Below are 23,442 nucleotides of genomic sequence, written 5' to 3' on the forward strand. Positions count from 1 at the left end.
AGATGACTGTTATAAATAAAAAGTGGAAAATAAAACCATTAGAGAGGATATGGAGAAATTGGAACCTTCATGCATTGCCAGTGGAAATATAACCTGATAATGGCCACTGTGGGAAATGGTTGGGTGTTCCTCAAAAAGTCAAATGTAGAATTATCATATGATACAGCAACTCCCCTCCTTGGTATATGCCCCAAAGAACGGAAGGCAGGACTCAACCAGGGACTTGCACACTCCTGTTCAGAGCAACATCATTCACAAGAGCCAGTCTTCTGGAAGAACTGGAAGAAACACCCCAAGTGTCCATCCACAAGCGAATGGATAAACAAAATGTGGTATAGACCTACGATGGAATATTGCTCAGCCTTAAAAAGAAAGAAGCACTGATACATGCTACAACACAGATAAACCTTAAAAATGTCACGCTAAGTGGAATAAGTCAGACACCAAAGGACAGCTATGGTATGATTACTATTCGATGAGGAACCTAGAGAAGGTAAATTCATCGAGGGGAGGGAGACTCAGCGAGTTCTTGCTTAATGGATGCAGAGTTTCTGCTTGAGACAGTGAAAAAAGTACTAGAAATGGGGGATGGTGATGCGTTGCACAACACCGTGAATGGACTAAATGCCCCTGAATTGTGCACGTAAAAAATGTTGAAAGTGGTAACATTTTAGGGTGTGCATGTTTTACCATATATTAAAAAATTGAGGACGTGATTAATGCTGCAAAGAGGTCAAATAAGGTAAGCCCTACGAATTAGCCTCTGCATTTTATGACACAGGGGTCATCGGAGACATTTCCAGAGCCCTTGTTGTAGAGAAAGGTCAAAAGTCAGATTGCAGTGGGTTGAGGGACAATTGGGAAGTTGTCCATACCAGGGGCTGGCAAACTAGGGCCAAATCTGGCCTGCTGCCTCTTCCATAAACAAAGTTTTTTTTGGAGCACAGCCCCACCCTTTAGTGTATATTTTGTCTCTGGCCGCTTGCTTGTGTTCAACCAGGACAGGATTGAATAGCTGCCACAGAAACCCTATGCTCTCTGCAAGGCCCAAAATATTTACTTTCTGACCCATTACAGAAGGTTTCCCAAACCCTGGACCAGACAAGAGCCCCTGGTCTTTGGAGAACCTTGACTTTCTTAGACAATGTCTGCATCTCCGTTGGGGCGTGGGGGTGGGGGTGGGTTGTTGAATGCATGACTCTGTGTTTCCAGCCAGCTAGCCTGGCAGACCCAAGCCTAACCAGTAATAATAATAATAATAATAATAATGAACAGGAAGGAGGCAGAAGAGGAGGATGGGGAAGAGAAGAAACTTCGTCCTTCCTTTCTCTCACTGGAGACAGTATCCCCGACTGAGATGGTTCCAAATGGCAGTTGGTTTAAAGTTTCCCGATTAAGGCAAGAAAAATGCCCACAGCCGGGTGCTTTTCAAGTATTGATTAATTCCCTTGCTGGGACAGAGTGTCGATATTAATTTCAGATCAGAGAAAAAGCTGGTATCTTTGGCACTTACTGTGTGTCTGGAACTATGCCAAGTTTTGTGCCTTGGTGACATCCTTGATGGTCATCAGAGCCATAAGATGGCCTTTCCCCGTTTCACAGGTGGGGCAACCAGGGTCCACTGGAGTTAAATACTCTCCCGCAAACCCACGGGGAGTTAGTGGTAGACCTGGGCTTTGAAACAACATCTCCCTGGGTCCAGGGCCCAGGCCATCCCACTGCGTCATGCTGGTGTTTTCTCCTTTCTCCTCAGAATGCTTTCTTGAGCCTGTCCTAAGCAGAATCTAATACTTGATGGATTCTCCGCCTATTTTAGACAATGGGCTCTGTTATTTCATAATAAGAGATGGCCACTTAGGGTGCATCTCAAGTGGACTGTAGGCTTCGGCTGGACCCACTCTCCAGCCAGATCTTGTGTTCCCTGTGTCCCCAAGCCCCATGTTGGTGGTCAACTGATTCTACCCAGAAATATTTCTTGAAAATCATCCTGCTTTTCAGTGCACTGTGCCAGCGCCGTCTAGCCCCTGGGCTTCACTTGCTCCCCGCTTATCATTTATTTTTACATCATCTGCAAGAATTTGTCAAGCTCTTGGTTAGGCACAGTGACCCAGGGAGGCAGCAAGTGGGGGCCAGAGTGGCTTCTTGGGTCCCCATCCATTCATGCCCTTGTGGCTGGTGCATAAACACACAGCATCCTTGTGGCTTCTTTCCCCTTTGTGGCTGCCCTTGGTAACGCAGCCTTTGACTGCCCAGATTGCTACAGCCTTCAAGTCAGAACTGAAAGGGAACACAGAGGTCATCCACCCGGCCCTTGACCATACCAGCGAGAAAACCAACTGAGGCCCGTAATGGGTTGGCAGCGTATCCAGGCAGACAGTTTGTCAGTAGCAGATCCTGGACTAGGAAGGCGCCGGGTCTCCCAGCTCCCAGCCCGGAGCTCATCCTGCTGCAACTCACTACTCTTGATGAAGCGGGGCTTTCCCCCTGCATGTGGAGCGCTTACCTTGGATCCCTTCGCATGAATGAGACCAGATGCAGAACTCCACATTGATTTCTGTCCCTCCCCTTTCTGCTTTCTGTTCAAGGCAGCCCCCCAGCTCCCAGCTGGCTCCTGTCCCCTCCCCCAGCCGGGAGAAGTTATTACATGAAGAGATCAGCTTACCAGTTTTCTTCAGAGCAGAGGCTGAGCTCGGAGCTCCGGGTAGTACAGTGAGGGAGAGCAGAGGGAAGCAGCGCGGTGCCTAGCGGAACTCCAGGGCTGGAATCCCGAGACACAAGTGCATCTGCTAGCTGTTAGCACTTGGCAGACGGAGTTCTCCTCTAGGGTAGTTCTAACTTTGGGTAATAATGTTTGTCAGCTACCTGATATTAACATTGCTCCACGTTCAAACAGCAGTGTTAGCAAGACCTGGGGGAGAGGTAAGCCAAATAAAATATCTTGTCAGAAGTTGTATTTTTGTCAGCACTATATTTCCTTTTCTATCTACCAAGAGGGATCAGGAAACGGGGTTTTTATGGTGTGCAAAGAGTAATGCTTTATATTGCGTTTTCAGGCTTGCTTTGCCTTTTCTTACAGAAAGACTTTTCTTCTTGAAGAATCCCGTCATTTCTAAAATCTCATTCTGAGGTTGTCTAAACAGTTGCCACCCTGGGCGATTGGCATGGCCTTGGTGACAGATGCCTGGAGCGTGCACATTTCTCTTTCTGCCGCTGCAGGAAAAAAAAAAATGTGCACGTCAGATTCCGATAGGGACCGTTACCTTTGAGAATGTTTCTTGTGTTGGAGAGAGGATATGCATGCTAGAGGAAATGCTTTTCTTTACTTCTTTTGCATCACATTTTCCTCCTTTTTGCTTTGATGTGCCTGGAAAAAAATCGGTGTTTAACTTTGGATCATAGGTTTGCAGTGGGCTAGTGATACATGACTGGGCTAGAATATGCCCAGAGCTACTAAGGCAAGGAGGCGAGGATGATTTATTCTTATGGGCTTAGCTCATGTTTGCTGGATACATTTCTGAACATCATAGATGCTCTGGCAGCCAGGTCTTGATGCAGCAAAGAGACTGGAAGGGGGGGACCATGTGGCCTGGAGCGGGGAGCACGTAGGGGTATCCACCCGCACCTGCAAATAAGGCTGCAGCCATTTGCCTCATTTGCTGCTTTTACTCTTTATTCCGATGAAAGATCTCAAAGACTGATGTGCAAGCAATGAATGGAAGGACAGGCTCTTTCCGGAATCCATCTTCCTCTCAAAAGCCAAGTGAAAAGTCTATCTCCTAAAAAGGCCAGGGGCCACATCACAGCTTTGCCTTTTGTTAGCACTGTCAGGATGGACCAGGCAAGAAAAAGCAGTCTGTAATGACTTTTCCCTCCTCTGTGAGTGGAAGCAAGAGCGCTCCCAAAGCCAGGCTGTGGGGCTCACCGTGCGCTCAAAATAGACATGTGGCTCAGAGGCGTGCAGCAACGGGTCATTTGTTTCAGGCTTTTAGCCTATTAGTTACCCGTGTCCTCTGCTCTGCAGATACTCTGTGGGCCTGGGCTAAAGGGGGGTGGAGTGGGGTGGGTGGGGGGGTCGGTGGAGGGCTTGAATGGGAGCTGGAGGAACTGAATGGGTTTGTGATGCTGGAAAGCTGAAAGCAGACCATTGCCCTCTAGTTGTAGCCGGGGTTTGCAACTTCCCTGTCGATTTTTTACTGTGCAGAGTAAATGACAAATGGGCCGGCCTAACTCAGCCCGGAGCACTTAAGCATGTGAGAGGAGAGCTCATATGGAAAATATTTCTATCACCGCTGCCTGCGCATATGGTATGGGGAGACCCCCGTGCAGAGCAAATCAGAGCGCCCCAGCAGCCCCTCAGTGGCGTGCCAATTACTCTTATTAACAGCAAGGCTAAGGGCGGGCTGCAGTTACCTGCACACAGCTGGCTCCTGCGGAAGGCCACTCTGGAATGCATGTGCCTCAAGCCTGTGTCACATGCAGAGAAGCGGGCGGCCCTGTTTCTCTTTACAGTCAGCAAAGCAGGCGAAAAATGAAAGGGGATTCCACTAGCTCACCCAACTCGGGAGAGGAAGGCACAACTTCTGTCTTTGGCGTTCAAGTGCAAGGGCTTAATAGCCGGAAAACCCAATCAGAGGTGACACAATGCCTACCCTCCTGCCCCTTTGTTCTGCTCTGCCACACTAAACACAGGCACTCATGTGCCTGGTCCTCGTTTCTGTGTTCCTGCTTCGGAGCATACGTGTGCATGTGCGCACGCCCGTGCACGTGTCACTTTCAGAGCCTCGGCTCCGTTAACTACTGTGCTCCTAGGAAGCTGTACAATTAGGATTCTTTTCCCCTTGCTGGAAATGAAGTGATGAGGAAGGAACAGGAGTATGCCAGTAGCTCCCCTTCCCTGTTTGAAAAGAATGTCGTTTATATAGAGCTTTGAAGAATGTGGCACGTATTTATAAGAACCCCTGTTTTTATAGCCCTGTTACTTACAAGACTCACCCATAAACATGTGGCGTCGTCCCCAAGTCACCAAGATTTTCTTTTTCGCTGCCAGCCAGTTTTCTTGCAGGTTTTAATTATCTTCCCTTTGGATGTTCATAAAAACACACGGGGCGGGGGGAAAGGAGAAAGGGGAAGAGAGGGCTGTACACCTTGTGTCGCGTAGCTGCTGGGGGCTCAGCGTGGGGCTGGAAGCCAGGCAGCGAACTCTGGGTAGAAGCTCGGAGTCCGTTTTCTAGGGTGTGAAGTCTTTGCAGATAGGCAGGGGTGGGCAGGTGGTGGGAGGAGGGGGTGTTATTCCAAGCAATCCTTGTTTGGCGTCCTGTTGCTGGCACTGTTGGCCCCGGTAACTATGAACCAAGGACAAACAACCTGGTGTGGTGTGGGCGCGTGGGTTTGAAAACAAACACAGGGAAGGACTGTTCCTTCCCTGATTTTCCGGTTGCAGGAGCATTTGGTTCTCATGACCCAGTAAGAACACTGAGGTCACTAGAAAGCCTTTGGCCTTGTCAACATTAGGAGAGCAGCAGTGTTAACATGTAGAGATTGTACATATCCCCCCGGAGAATGTAAAAGCAGGCTGGACTTCTAGTGCATTCACCAAGCGTGCGAAACACGCCGGGATCTGGTTTGTTTGCTGGACGCTGCCGGAGAGTGTGTGGGAGGGGAAGTGTGCATTTTTCTCTCCTGAATTTGGACTTAAGTCCTCAGAGAAGACCAGTGAGACACTGTTATGTGTGAGGAAGGGGAGGGAGAGGCAACTTGGAAATCAAAACAGTAGAAGTGGGTCAAAAAGATGTTTATGTTCATTTTGATGAAGCAATTTGGCAAACCTACCAAAATTCAAAACTAAAATTAAAAATCAACGTAAAGGGTACAGATTGTGGTCCCAATCTTGTGAGTGTCTAAAAAAGCACCGAACTGTATGTACCTTTTTAAAAAGCAAATTTTGTGGTTATATGAATAATATCTCCATTTTTGTTGAGATAAGCACCAGGTGTCATAGGAAAGTGTGGACTCGCTGTCTCGTACATGAAAAGCTAACACGGCACTGTTAACTGACTGGAATGTAAGTAAAAACTTTTTTAAAAGATCAATTTTTTTTGACATTAAAAATGAAGAAGAAACAGCTCTTTGGCCCAACTTCTCCATTTCTAATACTTTATTGTATAAATCTACTCCAAATGTGCAAAATACTCTCTGAACCATTTTTCAGAATTAGGTTGTTGCAAAAACCCAAATGTCCCTCGATCGGGGGCACTAGGCAGGTGTTCAGAAAGAATGACGTGATTCTGCACATATGGGTAGGAAATAACCACTAGGATATGTTGTGAAGTGAGAAGAGCAAATTGCAGCACGACATATATAAAATGCTACTCTTTTTTTTTTTTTAAGATTTTATTTATTTATTTGACAGACAGATCACAAGTAGGCAGAGAGGCAGGCGGAGGGTGGGGGGAAGCAGGCTCCCTGCTGAGCAGAGAGCCTGATGCGGGGCTCGATTCCAGGACCTCAGCTGGGATCACGACCTGAGCTGAAGGCAGAGGCTTTAACCCACTGAGCCACCCAGACACCCCGTATAAAATGCTACTCTTTGTGTAAAATGGATGAACATATTTGTCATCTCCTCTCTGGGAGGATACACAGGAAAGGGGAGGAGACAGGGTGGCTGGGGTTGGAGGGCACCTGAGGGATTTCCATTGCACCATGCACCTGTGTACCTTTCAATTGTGTATAGTAAGCATGCGCTTAGCTGGTAAAAAATAAAATAAAATAAAATACATGATCTAATAAAAAATCACTTAGTGCATATAATCTGTGTATGTAACCTGTCTGTGTTTTATGTTTACGAGGAGGGCAGTAACAGTAGCTGCTTTAAGAGGTGGTTGGAAGAATGGAAGGTGATGGTGTGTGTAGAGCAGTTAGCTTGTGTCTTAGGCAGAATGAAACTTACTAGCAGTTACTGTGGTTACTATTGTACCTGCTGCCTGGGTGTGCGAGCTAGGCGCTCAGGAAGGGAAGGTGAAAGAGAGAAGGTCTTTTGTCTTTGAGCTTCCACTCGAAAAAGGGCACTGAGTGCAAACAGTTAATGATCATGCAATACGAAATTCTCTTTAATTGCGAGAGCAGAGGCAGAGGGGCAAAGAAGCAATGAAATCCACGTATGATGTGAACAGAAACTTCACAAACAACTTCATATTTGAACTGAGACTTGAAGGTCTGTGTGTACGGGGTCTTCAAGACAATCCCCAGGTTCAGTGATGCTCTGCGTGTAATTGCACTCACAGCTGTGATTTGTTACAGCAAAAGGCTACAGAGCAAGGTGCCTGGGTGAAGTCTGGGGGGAACCAAGCGCAGCATTCCACAGGTCCTCTCCCAGTGGAGTCATGCAGGGCACACTTGATTCCCCTAGTGATGAGTTGTGACAACACGTGTGAAATGTTATCAACCCGGGATGCTTGTCAGAGACTCACTGCCTGTGGTTTTTATGGGGGGCTGGCCACATAGGCACGCTCTGCCTGTCGTGTACCAGCAGTACAGATTTCCAGAAAGTAAGCAGGGTGTTCAGCATAAACCTATCGTTAGTACAGCATAGGCATAGTGAGCCACTTTTACCATCCCTGGGAGTGTAGGGGCCCTCCCCAAATCCATTCCCAGATGCCAGTCAGTGGTCAACCTCATTAGCAGGTTTTCTTAAAGGCGAGCACTCAGGTCTGCTGTGTTAACTCTTTTCTTCACAGATGGGTAGGCATTTTAAGTGGAAAAAGAGGGAGGGAGGACATTCCAGGCAGAGGGAAAACATCTACAGAGCCCCAGAAATAAGAAAGAACATGACATGTTCTGGAAACAATGCTTGGTTCAGATTACAGAGGCATACGTTGTGAGGGGATGTGGTAGGAGAAGATTTGTCCCTGGATCCCTAGGTTTGGAATTTTTTCTCTGTGCCTTTGAAAGTTACAGAAATTACATATCTGCAATCTTAAGATTAATTTTTATCATTTATGACATGCCATTTAGGTTACTACTGTGGGACATTTTCATGGTTGGACGTTATTGAAATTGCTGTTTAAGGATTAAAATAAATTAATCAGTGGAGAGTTGCTTTGTAAGCAGTGGTAGCCTTAAGCTAGCCCTGATTTTAGTCTATTTAGTTTAGTTTAGTTTTTTTTTTGTTTTTTTTTTACTAATAGACTTTAGTCTGTTTAGTTTATTTGCGGCAAATTCAAATGAAGGATGCACGCAGTGACCCTAATGACTGATGTCTGTGCGCAGCGCTCAACCTTTCTTTTGCTTTCTGATATCTAGAATGAAAAACCAACTATGTGGAACTAACTCGACCATGCAAGACCTGAGTTTGAGTCTTGGGTCTACCATGTCCAGCCATACGACTTTTGGCATTTTGAATTGTTTTTCTCCTAAATTAAGAAAGCTGTTGTTGTTGTAGAAACAAATTCAAGAAATGGAAAGAATGAAAAATTATAGGCTCCTCTTTCCCCCCACTCCCTTCCCAATCCTTCCTCCCTGGATGACACCATCAGTAACAATTTGGCATTTGTTCTTCTGGAACTATTCCTAAACATTTTAAAGCACAAAGGAGTGTGCAAACGTGCATGTGTGTCTATGAGTGTATGTATTTACATGCCTATACACGCATGTGTGTCTGTGTCTATATATGCATGTGTATATATGACCACATGCGCATTTGTATATATGCCCACACACATGTGTATTTGCCCACACACACGGAGTATATGCCTACATATGCATATGAGTATACGCCTACATGCACATGTGTGTATATGCCTATACACATGTGTATGTATGTGTACACATACGCCTACATATGCATGAGTCTGTGCCCCCACACACATGTGTGTATGCATGTATGTGTATATGCCTATGTATGCATGGAAGAATATGCCTACATGTCTATGCCTCTATGTGTGTATAGGCCTACAACTTGCAAATGATGACAATTCCGCTGCTGCTTTTCTGATACCTGGTACTTGTTTCTGCTTCTTGTCTTCTTGCAATTGCCAGGACTTCCAGTACATGGTGTTAAATCAGAGCAATGAAATTGAACATTCTCATCTTTCAGGCATAAATGGGAAAGCTTCTAATCTGTCATCAGTAAGTGTGATGCCTGCCAGATGTTTCAGGTAGATCAATTTTATCCAGGGACAATGTCCTTCCTAAGTTTTTATCAGGAATGTTGTTCAATTTGGGCAAATGTTGTTTGCCTTCACAAAGCGCTGATGGGATATCCTTCTTTAATCTACTCAAAAGGTAAGTTAAACTGACTGATGAATCATTTGAACTTTCTATCAAAACCAATTATGTACTATATCTTGGCTAATTGAATTAAAAAAATAAATTTATTTATTTTTAAAATAAATTTAAGACAGTGAATTATATTAGTACATTAGTACATTTCTTAATGTTGGACTCTCTTTGCCTTTTAGGAACTATCTTAGTCATGGTGATTTATTCATTAAATTCACTATTAGATCTGATTTGTGAATATTTTCTTTTGAATTTGGGGTTTTTGTAAATGAGTTCTGTTTTTCATGGCTCTCCTTTATTGTGCTAGACAAGGGTTTTTCTAGTTTATAAAATAAATTCAAAAGTTTCTCATCTTTTAGTGTGTTTTGAAACAGTTTAAATAACAGAGGAATTAGCCTTTTCTTTCTTTTTTTTTTTTTTTAATTTATTTATTTGACAGACAAGAGATCACAAGTAGACAGAGGCAGACAGAGAGAGAGGAAGGGAAGCAGGCTTCCTGCTGAGCAGAGAGCACCATGCGGGGCTCGATCCTAGGACTCTGAGATCATGACCTGATCTGAAGGCTGAGGCTTTAACCCACTGAGCCACCCAGGCGCCCCGAATTAGCCTTTTCTTGAAGGTCTGTTGAACTCAGTCATAAAGTCCGCCCTTTTGTGAAGAGGTGGTTTTTGAGTAGTTTATTTTCTCTTCTATTTCTTAAAAAAGTGTAATATTTAATATCTACAGGGAAATATATGTGTACTATAAGCAAATTATGAAGCAAAATAATAAAACAAACACCTATGGACTTACCACCTAACCAAAGACATAAAATATACCCAATACTACATGCTAGTAACCAGGCCTGTCCTCTCCTCTCTCCCAGAGAGAAGATGGTTGTCATTTCCTTGCCTTTTTAAAAAATAATTTTGTTATTCATATATACATATATTTCTCTAAGACTATATTGTTTATTTTATTTTGTTTTGAGTTATATAAACATGGTATCTTGTGTTCCTTTATTCAACTTGATTTTTCATTCAACACAAGGACGCATGTAACATTCATTCATTTTCGCCGCTGCAAGCATTCTCTGTGATAAACTGTCTTTTCTCTGTTGATAGTTATCTGAGTTCTTTCTAGGTTGGCTTGTGTTCTGTTATCAACAATGCGGCCGTGAGCCATTTGGACCATGTCTATTCCCATGTCTATTCCTTTAGAGTGTATACCTAGAAGTACTGAATTAGTGGGTCATAGAGTACGTGTTTGTTTAATTCCACAAGATAATGTTAAATTGATTTCTAAAGTGGTTATCAGGTTTCACCTTCACTAGCAGTGTTTAAGTGTTCTCAATTATCTGTCTCCTTGTCAATATTTGACATCATCAGACAGATTAACTTTTGTCAACGTAATATATTATTGGTGTGTGTTAGTTGACATTTCTCTGATTAACCACTATTGCTGTCCTGTGATATTGACATATGTGCAGACTGTCCATGTTTCTTCTCCCCTGAGATACCTGTTTGTATCTATTTCCAGATTTTAGATGTGGTTCTTCACTTTTTCACTACTGACTTAGTTCTTTGTGTGTTTTGAATATGACTCCTTTGTTTGTTATTCCATGTAATAGTTTCCAGTTTGTGCCTCGAATTTAAAATTTTGTAGCATCTATTGATAAACAGAAGTCCTCAGGTTTAGTGTGTGTGAATTTAAGTTACTTGATGTGAACTTTGTCTTCCTTAAGAAATTATCAACCCCAAGTTTATAGAGGTGTTATTCTGTATTCATTTATAAAATTATCGAAGTCTTGCCTTTCACATTTATGTCTCTGATACACTTAGAACTGATTTTTTTGGGGTGTGAATAATGTGTGAATAATGTGAATAATGGACCTAACTTCATTTCTTCCATATACTGGTAATCACTTGTTGCAAGACCATTTGTTGAAATCTCTCTACTTACTCCTTGGGAGTGTGTTAGCAGTTTTTAGACATTCACTCTTCTTGGTGAAATTAGAACTTAATCAATTTCTTTTGAAAAAATCCTTTAGGAATTTTTATCAGAATTGTATTGAATCTATAAAGCAATATGAGAGCACTAACATTCCAATATTGAGCCATTCTATCCATGAATATACTATAAGCTTTACATTTACCTAGGTTTTCTTTGAAGTTTTTCAGTGAAATTGTACAATTTTCTACATAAAGTTCTTGCATGTCTTTAATTTTAGATGTATTCCTAGCTATATTGTTATCATCTGCTATGGTAAATTGTTTATTTTTATTAAATTTTATTAAAATTCAATTAATTAACATATCATATCATTAGTTTCAGAGAAAGAGTTCAGGGATTCGTGAGTTTTGTATAACACCCAGTATTCATTACATCACATGCCCTCCTTAGTGCCCATCACCCAGTTACCCCATCCACTCATCGCCGTCCCCTCCTGCAACCCTCAGTTAGTTTCCTATAGTTAAGGGTCTCTAATGGTTTGTCTTCCTTCCTCTCTGATTTCGTCTTACTTTATTTTTCCTTCCCTTCCCCTGTGATTTTCTGTTTTGTTTCTTAAATTACCCACAGGAGTGAAATCATATGGTATTTGTCTTTCTCTGACTGACTTCTTTCACTTAACATGATACCTTTAATTCCATCCACATCATTGCAGATAGCGAGACTTTGTCTTTTTGAAGGCTGAGTAATATTCCACCACATATATATATATCACATCTTCTTTATCCATTCTTCTGTTGATGGATATCTGGGCTCTTTCCATATTTTGGCTGTTGTGGACATTGCTGCTGTAAACATGGGGGTGCAGGTGCCCCTTTGGAGCACCACATTTGTGTCTTTTAAATGAATACCTAGTAGTACAGCTCTATTTTTAACTTTCTAAGGAAACGCCAATCTGTTTTCCAGATTTGTTTTTTTTTTTTAAGATTTGTTTATGTCTTTAGATTTTTGTTTTGCTAATGCTTAGAAACACAAATGATCTTATGTCCAAATAATTTGTTTAATTGTGAATTTCAATCATCATTAATTTCAGTTATCTATAGGAACTTTTATGATTTCTAAGCGCATAATCATATAATCTGTGAATAATGACCATTTTGAATTTTCCCTTTTTCCAGTTCTTAAAACCTTAAAAAAAAAAAAAAGAATAATTCTTATTGCTCTGGGGAGGACTTTCAGAGGCAGTGTTATTTTGTTCCTAATTTAAAGGGAATGCTTCTACGACGTTGCCATTAAAAAGGAAGCTAGCTTAAATTGAGTTTAAATTAAAAAAAAAAAACGCTTTCTACAAGAAAAATGAAGTTAGCTGAAAAACAATGAAGTTAGCTGCAAGTGCTGATCCATTTTATCACACTGATAAACGCTTTTCTGTTAATGGTCCGCTGAGCAATTTCTTTCTTAATCATGAATAGGTATTGAATTTTATGCAATGCATTATCTCTGTCTATTGAGAGGAACATATGGTTTTTCCGTCTATACTCCGTCAGTGTGATAAAGTTCAGAGATAGAGTATATAATGTTAAACTACCCTTGCATTCCAGAGATAGATCCACTTGGTTTTGATATATTTCTGTTTTTATTAAGTAGATTAGTAGTAAATCTCTGATGATCTTTCCATTGTCTGTAGCACCTAGAGATGTGTCTAGAGCTGCTTCAGACATCCTTTGTGCTCTCCCCATTCTATTTTATTGGTCATTCTCACCAGCAGCCTGTCAGCTTTATTAGTCTTTATGAAAAGCCAACCTTTGGCTTTGTCGATCCTCTGCATCGAAGCTTAGCTTTCTATCCCATTTGGTTCTGCTTTCCTTTTTCCTTCTACTTTCTTTGGATGGATTCATCTCATCCTTTTGTTTTTTTCTCTAACTTTTTTTAAACTTTCTATAAATTTATGTATAGCCCATTGATTTCCAGCCTTTAATCTGTTCAAATATGAACATTAAAGATGGTAACTTTTTCTTGAAATACCACTTCTATTGCATCCCTTATGTTTTGAGATATCTTATTATTTGGCCTTAAGTAGTTTAAAAATTGTCATTACAATATTTTCTCAGATTCGTGCTTTATTTAATTACATCTTCAGAAGTATGGCCCAAGTTGGTTTCTAACTTGATCGCACTCCAGTCAGGGAATGGGGTGTCTGTGAGGTTGAGTTTTTGAAATTTATTGAAACTTACATTATGGCCTAATGCATGGACCGTCTTTGTCAACATTCCAAATGAGCTGGAGAAAAAGGTTCATTCCTAATCACTGGGTACAGGGACTTTTTTGTAGCTATTATATCAAGGCTATAGATTGCATTGTCTGAGTCTTTTATATCTTTGCCTGACATTTGCCTGCTTCATCTCTTGGTGGTTCAGACAGACATGTTAAATCTCCCACCAACTGCTCTCTCGGCCTCTGGGGGAGATGGGGCACGACCATCTGTTCTTCAGCAGTCCTGTCCTTGACATAATGACCACTCTGATTTGATGGTGATGCCTGCTCATTGTACCTGTGGTTTCAGAGTCTAGAATTTTCTCCATCTCTGCAATAGTCTGCTTTGGTGATATTTCTGCAATGGTCTCTTGCCAACATAAACTTTCTAATATCCAGAAATTCCTCAAAAAATTTATCTGCTGATTGTATGCTTTCTCGTTTTATTGTTGTTGTAACATGTGGATCTTTTCTGCCATTGGAATGGCATTTTGGAAAAGAAAGAGAAAAACAAAATGTTTCTGCTCAGTCTGCCATCTTTACCCTTTCTAAGACATATTTTTGTCCTTTCTTCTTTCCTTCCTTTTCCTTTTTCTTCTAACATATGTCTGTTGGACAAATAACCTTTCTAGACTTCTATTTCCTCGTCTATAAAATGGGGATAATAATAATATTCATCTTGATGGCATATGAGGAATATTTAATAAATAACATCAACAAAATGCTTTGCAGAACTGTTTAGATCTGTCCAAATACAAAGGATAACTTTAGCACCTTCCTTTAACTTTCCTTTCCTTCTGTGTAGCTAATACTTTTAAGCAGCTCAGCTACATTAGAGAAAAGTGATTAATTGTGCTTGGCAGGTCATGAGAGGCTGAAACAAAATTTTATTTGACACTTTTTGAGAAAATTTGCTTGCAAGGAATTATTGGGTGCTTTACTGGAAAGTCACAAAATAAATGGAAAAATCTATTTAGTCTCAAAATGAATGCTATCGAGGGTGTTTTCTTTCCCTATTTTCTTGCACTGTGTTGTTGACATGCATACTCAATTAGGCACTTCTCCTTTAAAAATATTTCTTTACTTAAAAAAAATCCATATTTCCCGATTCAGCATGTTCATAAATTTATTTACTTTAGCTTGGAAAGTTAATATGAACTGACAGAAAGAATGCTAAAATTTCAACCCAAGCATATTTAAGGGACATAAGGAGTAATTGATGTAGAAGACCAAATGCTTCATATTAGAAAGCGCTAAAATCGGCTCATCTACCATTTTTTTAAATTTCTACTTCGCACCAAGGCAAAACACACAACTCTCAAATAAACCGAAAACTGTATAGTGTGTGCTATCATATGTAGAAGGTTTGTGCTAAGTGCTGTGGTATGAAGAGGGGAGAGCCGCCACCCCACATCTGTTCTCTAAAGGTGGACCCCAACAAGCAGGTTAGTTAAAGCTAAGATACACATTACTCTAATAATCACACAACACCCTATTGGGAAGAACAGGAACAGCCATGTGGAGAAAATAACATTCAAGATGGGACTGACAAATGTTTAGGAGTTCTACTGACAGATAGTGGAGGAAGCCATCTCAAGTCTCAGACACAGTAAAGAAGGGTTTCCAGCTGGGAAAGATAGGGGCATATTTAGACCGTGGCAAATTATTTTGTTTTTCTTTTGGCTAGAACATCAAGTATGTGTGATGCAGCTCGGGGATATATTGTACACAAGACAGTTTCAACCTTAGAAAAAGGCTCGAGGTTTTCTTTGCAGCCAAATATACCAATTTTTGTAACTGTTCCATGGAAGCTTGTAAAGATATACTTACATTTTTATTATAGATGTATATAATAGGCATGCATTCTTCCATAAAATTGTATCATTCCTTCCTTCTGTGTGGGTATGTTCTTGTATTTCTTAGGCTCTATTAGAAGTCACTAAAACTAAATGATTTCTTAAATATGTTCCAACTTTAAAAAATCTCTGAATCTAAGAGTGACCACTAAACTACAAATGCATATCACAAACCCCTGAACAGGGTTAATGTCTTTAGCAGAGTACATGAGAAGACCCACGCTTGGGCTTAGAGACACACAGGCCTGAGCTGGAATCTCTGGTCCCGTGTGTACTCACTTGGGCAAGCTGACTTCTCTAAGCATCACTTTTTCATCTTTTTTTTAAAAAAGATTTTATTTATTTATTTGACAGAGAGAGAGTACAAGCAGGGGGAGGGGCAGAGGGAGAAGCAGACTTCCTGCTGAGCAGGGAGTCTGATGTGGGGCTCGATCCCAGGACCCTGAGATCATGACAGAGACTTACCTGACTGAGCCACCCAGGTGCCCTCATTTTTTCATCTTTAAAATGTTGAGGAATATGTCAACATAGAGTTTTAGTAAAGATCGAGGAGGTAATTTTCAGAAAGTTCTTGGTGCACAGCAGATACTCAACGTGTGGCCCCCGTCCTTGTCATAAAAGCATCTGGTCTCTCAAGCCTAGTGGAGAGGCGTGAAGCGTGAGGAGTGGTATCAACCACAACAACCAGTGGTATCAACCAGAGGAGTGGTATGAGGCGTGAGGAGGTACTTGTCACACTCAAGCTAAACATAAAGGGAGGGGATGAGAGGGGACAAAATGGAGTTGGGGGAGCACACACGAGAATGAAGAGAAGCAGGTGGTCCTACAGAGGGGAGGTTGACAGTCGAGGATCCAAAATGTGGCCCTAGATTCTTTAACCAAATCTTAAAGGAGTCAAGAGCCAAGGGGAAGAGAAAGGAGAAGAAAAGATCTAGGGTGCTTTACGGTAGGAAGATGGGGATGGGCGGTTGCGAAGGGAGAAGTGGCAAACACAGAATACCTTAAAGCTGGAACGACTTGGCCACACCTTCCCGGCTGGTGAAGGAGGGGGCCAGGAGGTCACTGTGGTTTTCTCCACAGAAGGGTGGATCTGGGGCTTGAATAAAAAACAGTCTGTCTTCCCCGAGAGCTAAAGAGTGGTGTTGCGTACCGAATTCCAGTCTCTTGAATCACTCTTTGGGAAGGAAGCTTAGAGATAATGTAGTCCAACCCACTAATTTCACATAGAGAGAAAATGAATCTTTTAGAGGTTATGTGGCTTGCTCAAGACCACACAGTGGCTCAGCCCAGAGCTGGAGGGCAAATGGTCTAGAAGCAACAGAAGCACGCGGGGCCTTGTTGTCACATCTGGGAGCTTGGGCGAGGCAAGGCGTGGGGGTAACTTGAAAGACAGTGGTTGTGGCTTTCAGTCTTTATGGCAGTGACAGTTAAACCAGATATGTTGAATGTGTTCAAAGCTATTTGTAAGAGACCTCGGCTGTATACAGTTTGTTCCCCAAGTATGCTGACCCCGTAGTGATGGTTAGATTTGTATATCAACCATCTGAGTCTGTTGCAAGGTGGTGGGGACATAGGGATAGAAGGGAGAACCCCAGGCCTCCACTGCATTCATCAACACTTCATTCTCAGAGAGCCTACTGTGTGCGGGGCACTGTTCTAAGTGGTTGGCGTGGATCAGTGAGGGAGCCAACCGGACGAAGATCCTAACCTCACCCTCTAGCATTTTTGCCCCCGGAAATGGAGCAGAAGAACAGGGCCTGGACGTGGGGCCGCCTCGATGTCATCGCACCTCCCCCTCACTGCCCATTCCAGTCCCTCCTCTCCCAGGACACCCTTGCACTCCATCTCTGGTCCTGGAGCCCCATCTGCTCTGGCACATTCTATCACATCAAACCTTGGATCCGGTTCGATCTCACTTGCTCTCATCTGAGTTTCCTCCATGAACATCTGGTCCCCCAGTGCGCCCATCAACACCCAGAGGCGGGGAAACCATTCCTACAACCTGCTTTGTCCTGTGGAGCTTGGCACTGAACCCCAGGTGTGCGTGTGTGGCACACATCTATTGAGCCTTCGTGTCAGCCTGGAGCAGAAAAGCTGTGTCAAGACTGATGAGGACACCCTTCAAAGACAAGGCGTGCAGCAGAGTCTTGCCAGGCGACCCATTAGCAAAACCACTCTGGGAAACTTCCCAATGAGGCACAGGTGGTGAAGACCCCTGGCGGCAGCTCCTTTGGAACTGGGTCCTCTAAATGCTCTGGAAAACCGATTCAAAGGGAAGCAAAATCCCAAATGACACTGAAAACATCTAAGAACTATGAGTAAGCACTTGGGATTTTTGGATGAAGGGAGCCCTCTCATCATGAAGCTTGTTGATGATTAACAGAATTCTAAGCCAAGGCTTAAAGCCGGATACACACCATAATGGTTAAGCCAAATAATGCTTAATTACTTTGGCTTTTATTTCTGGGAAAGAAAGCACAGTGAAGTAGAAAGACACACACGCGCGCGTGCACACACACACACACACACACACACAAGCCCACATATTTTTACTGGGTTAAAATAAGTACTTACATGGCCTCTGATTTCCATGTTTCAGAGTATAGCTGTCAGTAGCCTCAGTAGGGACGGCTTTGTCCAGACGCAAAGAAGGATACATGCTTCCTCTCCAGCCAGGGGCTCCTTCTTCCTGGTCATTGCTCCTCTCCTGTAAATGGATCCAGTCGGAGGGCAAACTCTTCACCCCACATGGCGAATGTGTCCTGGAGCTGTGCACCTTTCCCCAGAGGTGTAGCTTGACTTTCACGTTCTATCAGCCCTGTCTCGTTACTGATGGGGGCGGCCAGTAGCCCTCTCGGTGCCTTGTGCTGGTTAGCGTGCTGGTCCGCCGACTCTAAAATGAGTTTTTCTTTATTTTACTTTTCTCTATCAATGGAAACTAGGGGTTTGCAGCATCACAAAATTGATGAGAACTGAAACTTCTGTGTCGAAACTTCTAGAACGCGATTAATGGACTTTCAGCAAAAGTATGACATTTCTGCCCATGTTCCCCTCTTTTTGGGAAGCTGTAGTGGTGAGATGCTTCACTGCCCCTAGGCTTATGGTGGGCATTGTATCCAAAAACTGAGGAGGCAAAGATTGGTTCCCGCTCCCAGGAGCCCACTGGAGGGGTGGGGGGACAAAATTGCACAGAGAGAGGACCTTAATGCAGTGTGGACACATCTATAGTGTAATGTGTGTAGATCCAGCACCCTGGGAACCCAGGTGAAGACGTGGCTGATTACGCTGAAGAGAGTCAGGGAATGCTTCACAGGGGAGAGGACATTTAGGTTGGGGCATAAATAATGAAGAATCCATCCATTTGAGGAAGACGAGGGGAGGGGTGCTGAGCTTTCCAGGCAGAGGGGAACAGTGTGTACAAAGGCAAGTGACAAGTACAAGTTACTTAAAGCTCTTGGGGCCCAGATGTGTTTCAGAATGTGGTCATTTGTTTTGATATTAGAAGGATAATATGATACATACATTGTGTATTATGTAACACCCCAAGTAGGGTTCTCATCAAATACATACATATATCTAGAGCAAACAGTTTGATTAGTCATATTCAATAGTCATACTAGGTGGGATTAATTAAAGACTATTATTAATAGTATCACATCAGTTAAGTCATGTTTTGTTACCAAATAAATTTGAATCCCGAACTGACCAAAAAAAAAAAAAAAAAAAGGTCTTAGGTTTTTGGGGTTTTTTTTCCTTTTTTAAAAAAAAATTTTTTTATTTATTTGAGAGAGAGAGCGCACAAGCAGAGAAAATGGCAGGCAGAGGGAGAAGTAAGCTCCTCGCTGAGCAGGGAGCCCCATACAGGACTCCATCCCAGGACCCTGGGATCATGATCTGAGCTGAAAGCAGATGCTTTACTGATTGAGCCACCCAGGTGCCCCAAAGCCTTAGGTTTTGAAGCTTTTTGGATTTTAGAATCTTGAATCAAAGGGCTGTGACTGTAATTCCAGTAAATTCCTAGTGCTAATTCTCATTGGGCTGGGCCAGGTCACGTGCTTGTTCCTGAGCCAATCACTGTAGCCAAGGGGATATAAATATCTGATTAGCCTGTCCAAGTCCTGGGCCCTTCCCCTCCCTGGAAACGGAGTTATTTGTTTCAGCCTGACTGGATCACACAGTGGTATCAGCTTGGTTGTTTCCAGAAAAAAGAGTACTTGGCAGGTAAAAATCAGAGATGTCCATTATACATGCATGGTAAGATGTGCCCACATTCAGTGGCCTAGGTCACATGGTTCTAATCACAGAACCAGGATTAGACCCCCCTTCTGTCTGATGTTACACCAGGCCAGTCGCCAATGCATAGAGTCCCCCCGTGCAAACCATTGCTCAATTATATGATGCAGGCAGTTAGAACCTAGCAAAATATAGAATAAGGCCTTAATTACATGGAGTGCCAAGAGCCCGTTAGTTGAAATGACTTAGAGAAGTAAGAAACGTTAATAGGCCAGAGGTTCACGGCCACAGCAGAGTCTGAGCTGAGCCTTGAAGGATGCCTTGGAACTGATGGGAGAGACTTTATGTCTCTGGTCTCAGCTCCAGGGACGCTCTTGTCACTTTCTTTACCAACCAACATTGAATCTGAGAACAGAACAGGCAGATTTTTCTGGGCCCTAAATGAACCTCTGAGACCACAGGACATAAATTACAGGGAATGGTAACAAGAGGAAAAACATCGCCCTGTAATTTATTGACAGGGGAAGAGAAGCAAAGGACTCATTAAGGTTTAGACGCTCTAAGCCGGCCTCTGAGGTGCTCAGGACACAAGGGTGACGATGACAGACGGAAGTAACTCTGTGGCCACATAAAGAAGTCCGCTCTTTGCTTTCCCTGGGGGTCCTAGAATTCAAACAGACCAAAGACGTGAACAGCTTCCTCAAGTGCATCTGGCCCTGTGCCCCATGCTGTTAGTTATGGGAAATCTGAGGTCCAGAGAGAGGCATAACTTGATAAGGCCACAGCCAATACTTATCAGTCATGAGCAAAGCATTTCATTTAGTTTTGGGTTAGAATTGTTTTTACTGAAATTCAAGAGCAAAGCCATGGACCCTTAAGGCTTTGTTATTCTGGAGCAGTGCGTGGTTTGAATGTTGTATGTGTTTTCTCTTTATGGGACTTAATCAAATAAAAATGCAAACAAGTTATGAAATAGCTACGACTAAAAATACCCGCTTTTTAAATGTTGAGAGGCTTGTCGTCGGAGATGTCCATGTATTTCCTTAATTCTGGATGTGTCAACAGATTGCGACATCCCTATTTACTGAGCATCTACTTGGTGCTCAGGTGCTGGGCCTTCTCATTTAATCCCAGCAAAATCCTCTGTGGTAGGGATTATTATTCCATTTTTGGATGAGAAAGCGGGGCTGGACAGGTTAGTAACATGCAGAGCATAACTTGCTAAAGGCTACCATGGGGATTTCTCTTTGTCCCCCGGCACACTGAGTTTCTCTAATACAGACCTGAGCTCTCAGACCATTTTTCCCCATAATTCCTTCCTACCTGCAGCCAGACTTCATGGGTTATAACTGACTTGCTTTGCCTCCAGGAGGCCCTGCTGTTCCTCTCTTGGTTTAGAAATTGCCCTCTTCCCTCGAGGGCCCCACTTTGTCGTTGCTCCTTCCATCCCCAGGCTCTTCCTACTCCTTGGCCATCTCACAGAGACGTGTGATAGCTGTTCTACACACGGCCTCTTCTCTCTTCCAGGGCCCCTCCTATTTTCCAAGTCTGCGGGCTTCTACAGAACACAGTGGGAGTCTCTGAAAAACCCTTCAGCAGGGAGCACTGTGATTTTTTTTTTTTCTCCCTAAAAACTTAAAGTTAGGTAGAGGTAGCATATTTTATGTCAAAGAATCTTAGAAATGGAGGGGACCCATGGGTCACCCCCTCTTGTGAGGGATTAGAAAGCTATGGGTAGAGTTATTGGCTCAGCCTCGAACAGCAATGCTGGAAGTGGATTCTGTCAAGCAGATCTCCCCGGGAGCCTTAAGTGGGTGGCCATTGACATGGACTATGCAGGACTGCCCTTGGCTGTATTGGAAGTCCTTAGAGGAGGCAACACACGACATCATCATTAAGTTGGCTGCATATTACTAGACCCCATTGTGACCCTGTCTTGCTTTGGGTCCCCCAGATACAGACCCTGAGCCAAACATGTGAGTGCAGGTGGTCCGTTTGGCAGATGGTCTGAGGAGCCCCAGTAAGTGAGAGGGAAAGTGGGACAGGGTTGGGAGGCACCCAGTCCAGGTGTTTTACAGAGCCCATGAGAACACACTGATAGTGATACAATGACCTCTGCCCGTTAGTGTAGCACGTAACTCAGAATTATCCAACAGGGGACCGAGGAAGCTGGTGCCCTCACCCTCCTTGACATTATCAACTGAGGGCCACTTCTGCAGCCTTACCTCTCTAGCTCTACCAGCTTGTTCCAACAAGAACAAAGCATCCAGGAAGTCACAGGTGTTCCCAGCACACTACCTTTGGAGCAGAAAACTGTGCAGAAGGGCACAGGCAGACTCAGCTGTAGACCCCAAGAAGACTCTCCATCAGCAGTCAGAAAGCTGGAAAGCCAGGCCACATGGTGTGCACATGTGTGCGAGCATGTGTGCCTGTGTGTGTACGTGTGTGTTTGTGTGTGTGAGTTGGACTTACAAACAGTGATTCTGATGGCCCATCATGCCTGCTTCTCAGTCTTGGCCATTTGGAAGCTCAGAACCAATTTATAGCCTCCCTTTAGCTATTGGATAAGACCTTCCAGGAATACAATCTCTGTACCTACCTCATGCTTTTATTGCCCTTCTCTTAGCCATTTTGTTTCTGCCTTGGCTTTTTCATATATTTATTCTTATCCTATTTACGGATACCTTTAAAAGCCCCCCTCCTTGAGTTTCTGTTCTGGTATAAGTTGGATACAAATAAATACAAAAACTGGTTATCCAGTTTAAAAAAAAAAAAAAAAAGTCAAACCTGGGACTGCTTTTAAGCACTTGCCAGGCTGTTCTACCTAAATAAGATTTTTATCAGAGCTTCCTGGTCTCCGCATGAAGGTGCTGACCGCATGGGAAACCACAGAGTTCTTGCTCATGGGGCAAGTTTGTCGTGAGTCACCAGAGAACTGGAAACAAAGGAAAGTGCACGTGTTCCTCAACATGCTATACAATTGGAGCTTCCCGCATCACACGAGTGATGTGACGAGACGTCCGCGATGGCCAAATTGGAACCCATGATTCAAAGTTTTGCTGAGTCAAGATGTGGGACCCTGTTCCTACCATGAAAATAATAGAAAAATAAATGAAGGCAGGTATAACAGAGGCATCCTCCAGAACTTTTAATAGCTATAACTACCTCTTTTTTTAGACTGATATCTAAAATATTTCCTTTTATGCATGATTTTTGTTGATTCGTATTTTCACGGCTTCTCTGTACAGTATATGACAAATTTGCTTCAACGAGCATGTATTTTAAGTGAGGAGAAGATAAAAAAGCATTTCCTTTCATCTGAACATTCTTTAATCATGACATTTTCCCAAATGTCTTGTTTTCTAAAAATAGATGTTTTGCCAGAAGTATCCAAGGTAAAATGTGGCCTGCTACTCAGGAATCTAAGATATTGGTTGTTTTCTTTGCTGGTCAGAAGCCCCGAAGAAATGAAGATTCTGTCCTCTGATATTCATGGTTGTGAGTGAGACCCACACGAAGTATTTCTTTGCCATTTGGTTTCCTGTTGCAAGGAAAATGTTAAGACAGATGTTACAGTAAAAAGGAGGGAGGGAGGGAAGGAAGGAAGGAAGAAGGGGGGGAGGGGGGGAGGGGGCGGAAGAGGGAGGGAGCGGTGGGGGGCGTAGAGAGAAGGAAGGAGGGAATCCTAGGCAGTCTTGTTTGTTACAATAATCAACAATGTTAACTGCAAACATCTCTGGAAAGTTACTTCTTTATGATTCCTTCATTCTAAAAAGAATTTAAAATAACCTTAAAAGGTTTAGTGAATGTAATAATGTACAAGATAACGGGTAAAGGAAGAAAATGGAGCAACGGGAAAACTTTGGATTAGAAAAATAGGAGGAATAAATCTAGT

The 23,442-nt window shown here is 43.0% G+C and overlaps 1 protein-coding gene and 1 long non-coding RNA gene across 6 annotated transcripts in view; one reads left to right on the forward strand and one right to left on the reverse strand.

The window, feature by feature from the left end:
* LOC116590606 overlaps window positions 1–2,743 on the reverse strand; it is a 31,276-nt gene extending 28,533 nt beyond the window's left edge. For all 3 annotated transcript variants that reach the window (XR_004285674.1, XR_004285676.1, XR_004285675.1), the window contains exon 1: window positions 2,663–2,743. This is a non-coding gene — a long non-coding RNA (uncharacterized LOC116590606). The remainder of the gene's footprint in view (window positions 1–2,662) is intronic.
* The window catches only part of THSD4 (thrombospondin type 1 domain containing 4), a 571,839-nt gene that overhangs the window by 354,612 nt on the left and 193,785 nt on the right, over window positions 1–23,442 (forward strand). The window contains exon 1 of one of the 3 annotated variants that reach the window (XM_032342610.1): window positions 2,830–2,919. The exons of the other annotated variants lie outside the window; for them this stretch is intronic. Coding sequence (XP_032198501.1) covers window positions 2,848–2,919 — 72 coding nt within the window. The 5' untranslated portion in view covers window positions 2,830–2,847. Of the gene's footprint in view, window positions 1–2,829; window positions 2,920–23,442 lie in introns of those variants that run through there. 3 annotated transcript variants of the gene reach the window in all.

The sequence above is a fragment of the Mustela erminea genome, chromosome 5 (assembly GCF_009829155.1).
Source record: "Mustela erminea isolate mMusErm1 chromosome 5, mMusErm1.Pri, whole genome shotgun sequence".
Classification (NCBI taxonomy): domain Eukaryota; kingdom Metazoa; phylum Chordata; class Mammalia; order Carnivora; family Mustelidae; genus Mustela; species Mustela erminea.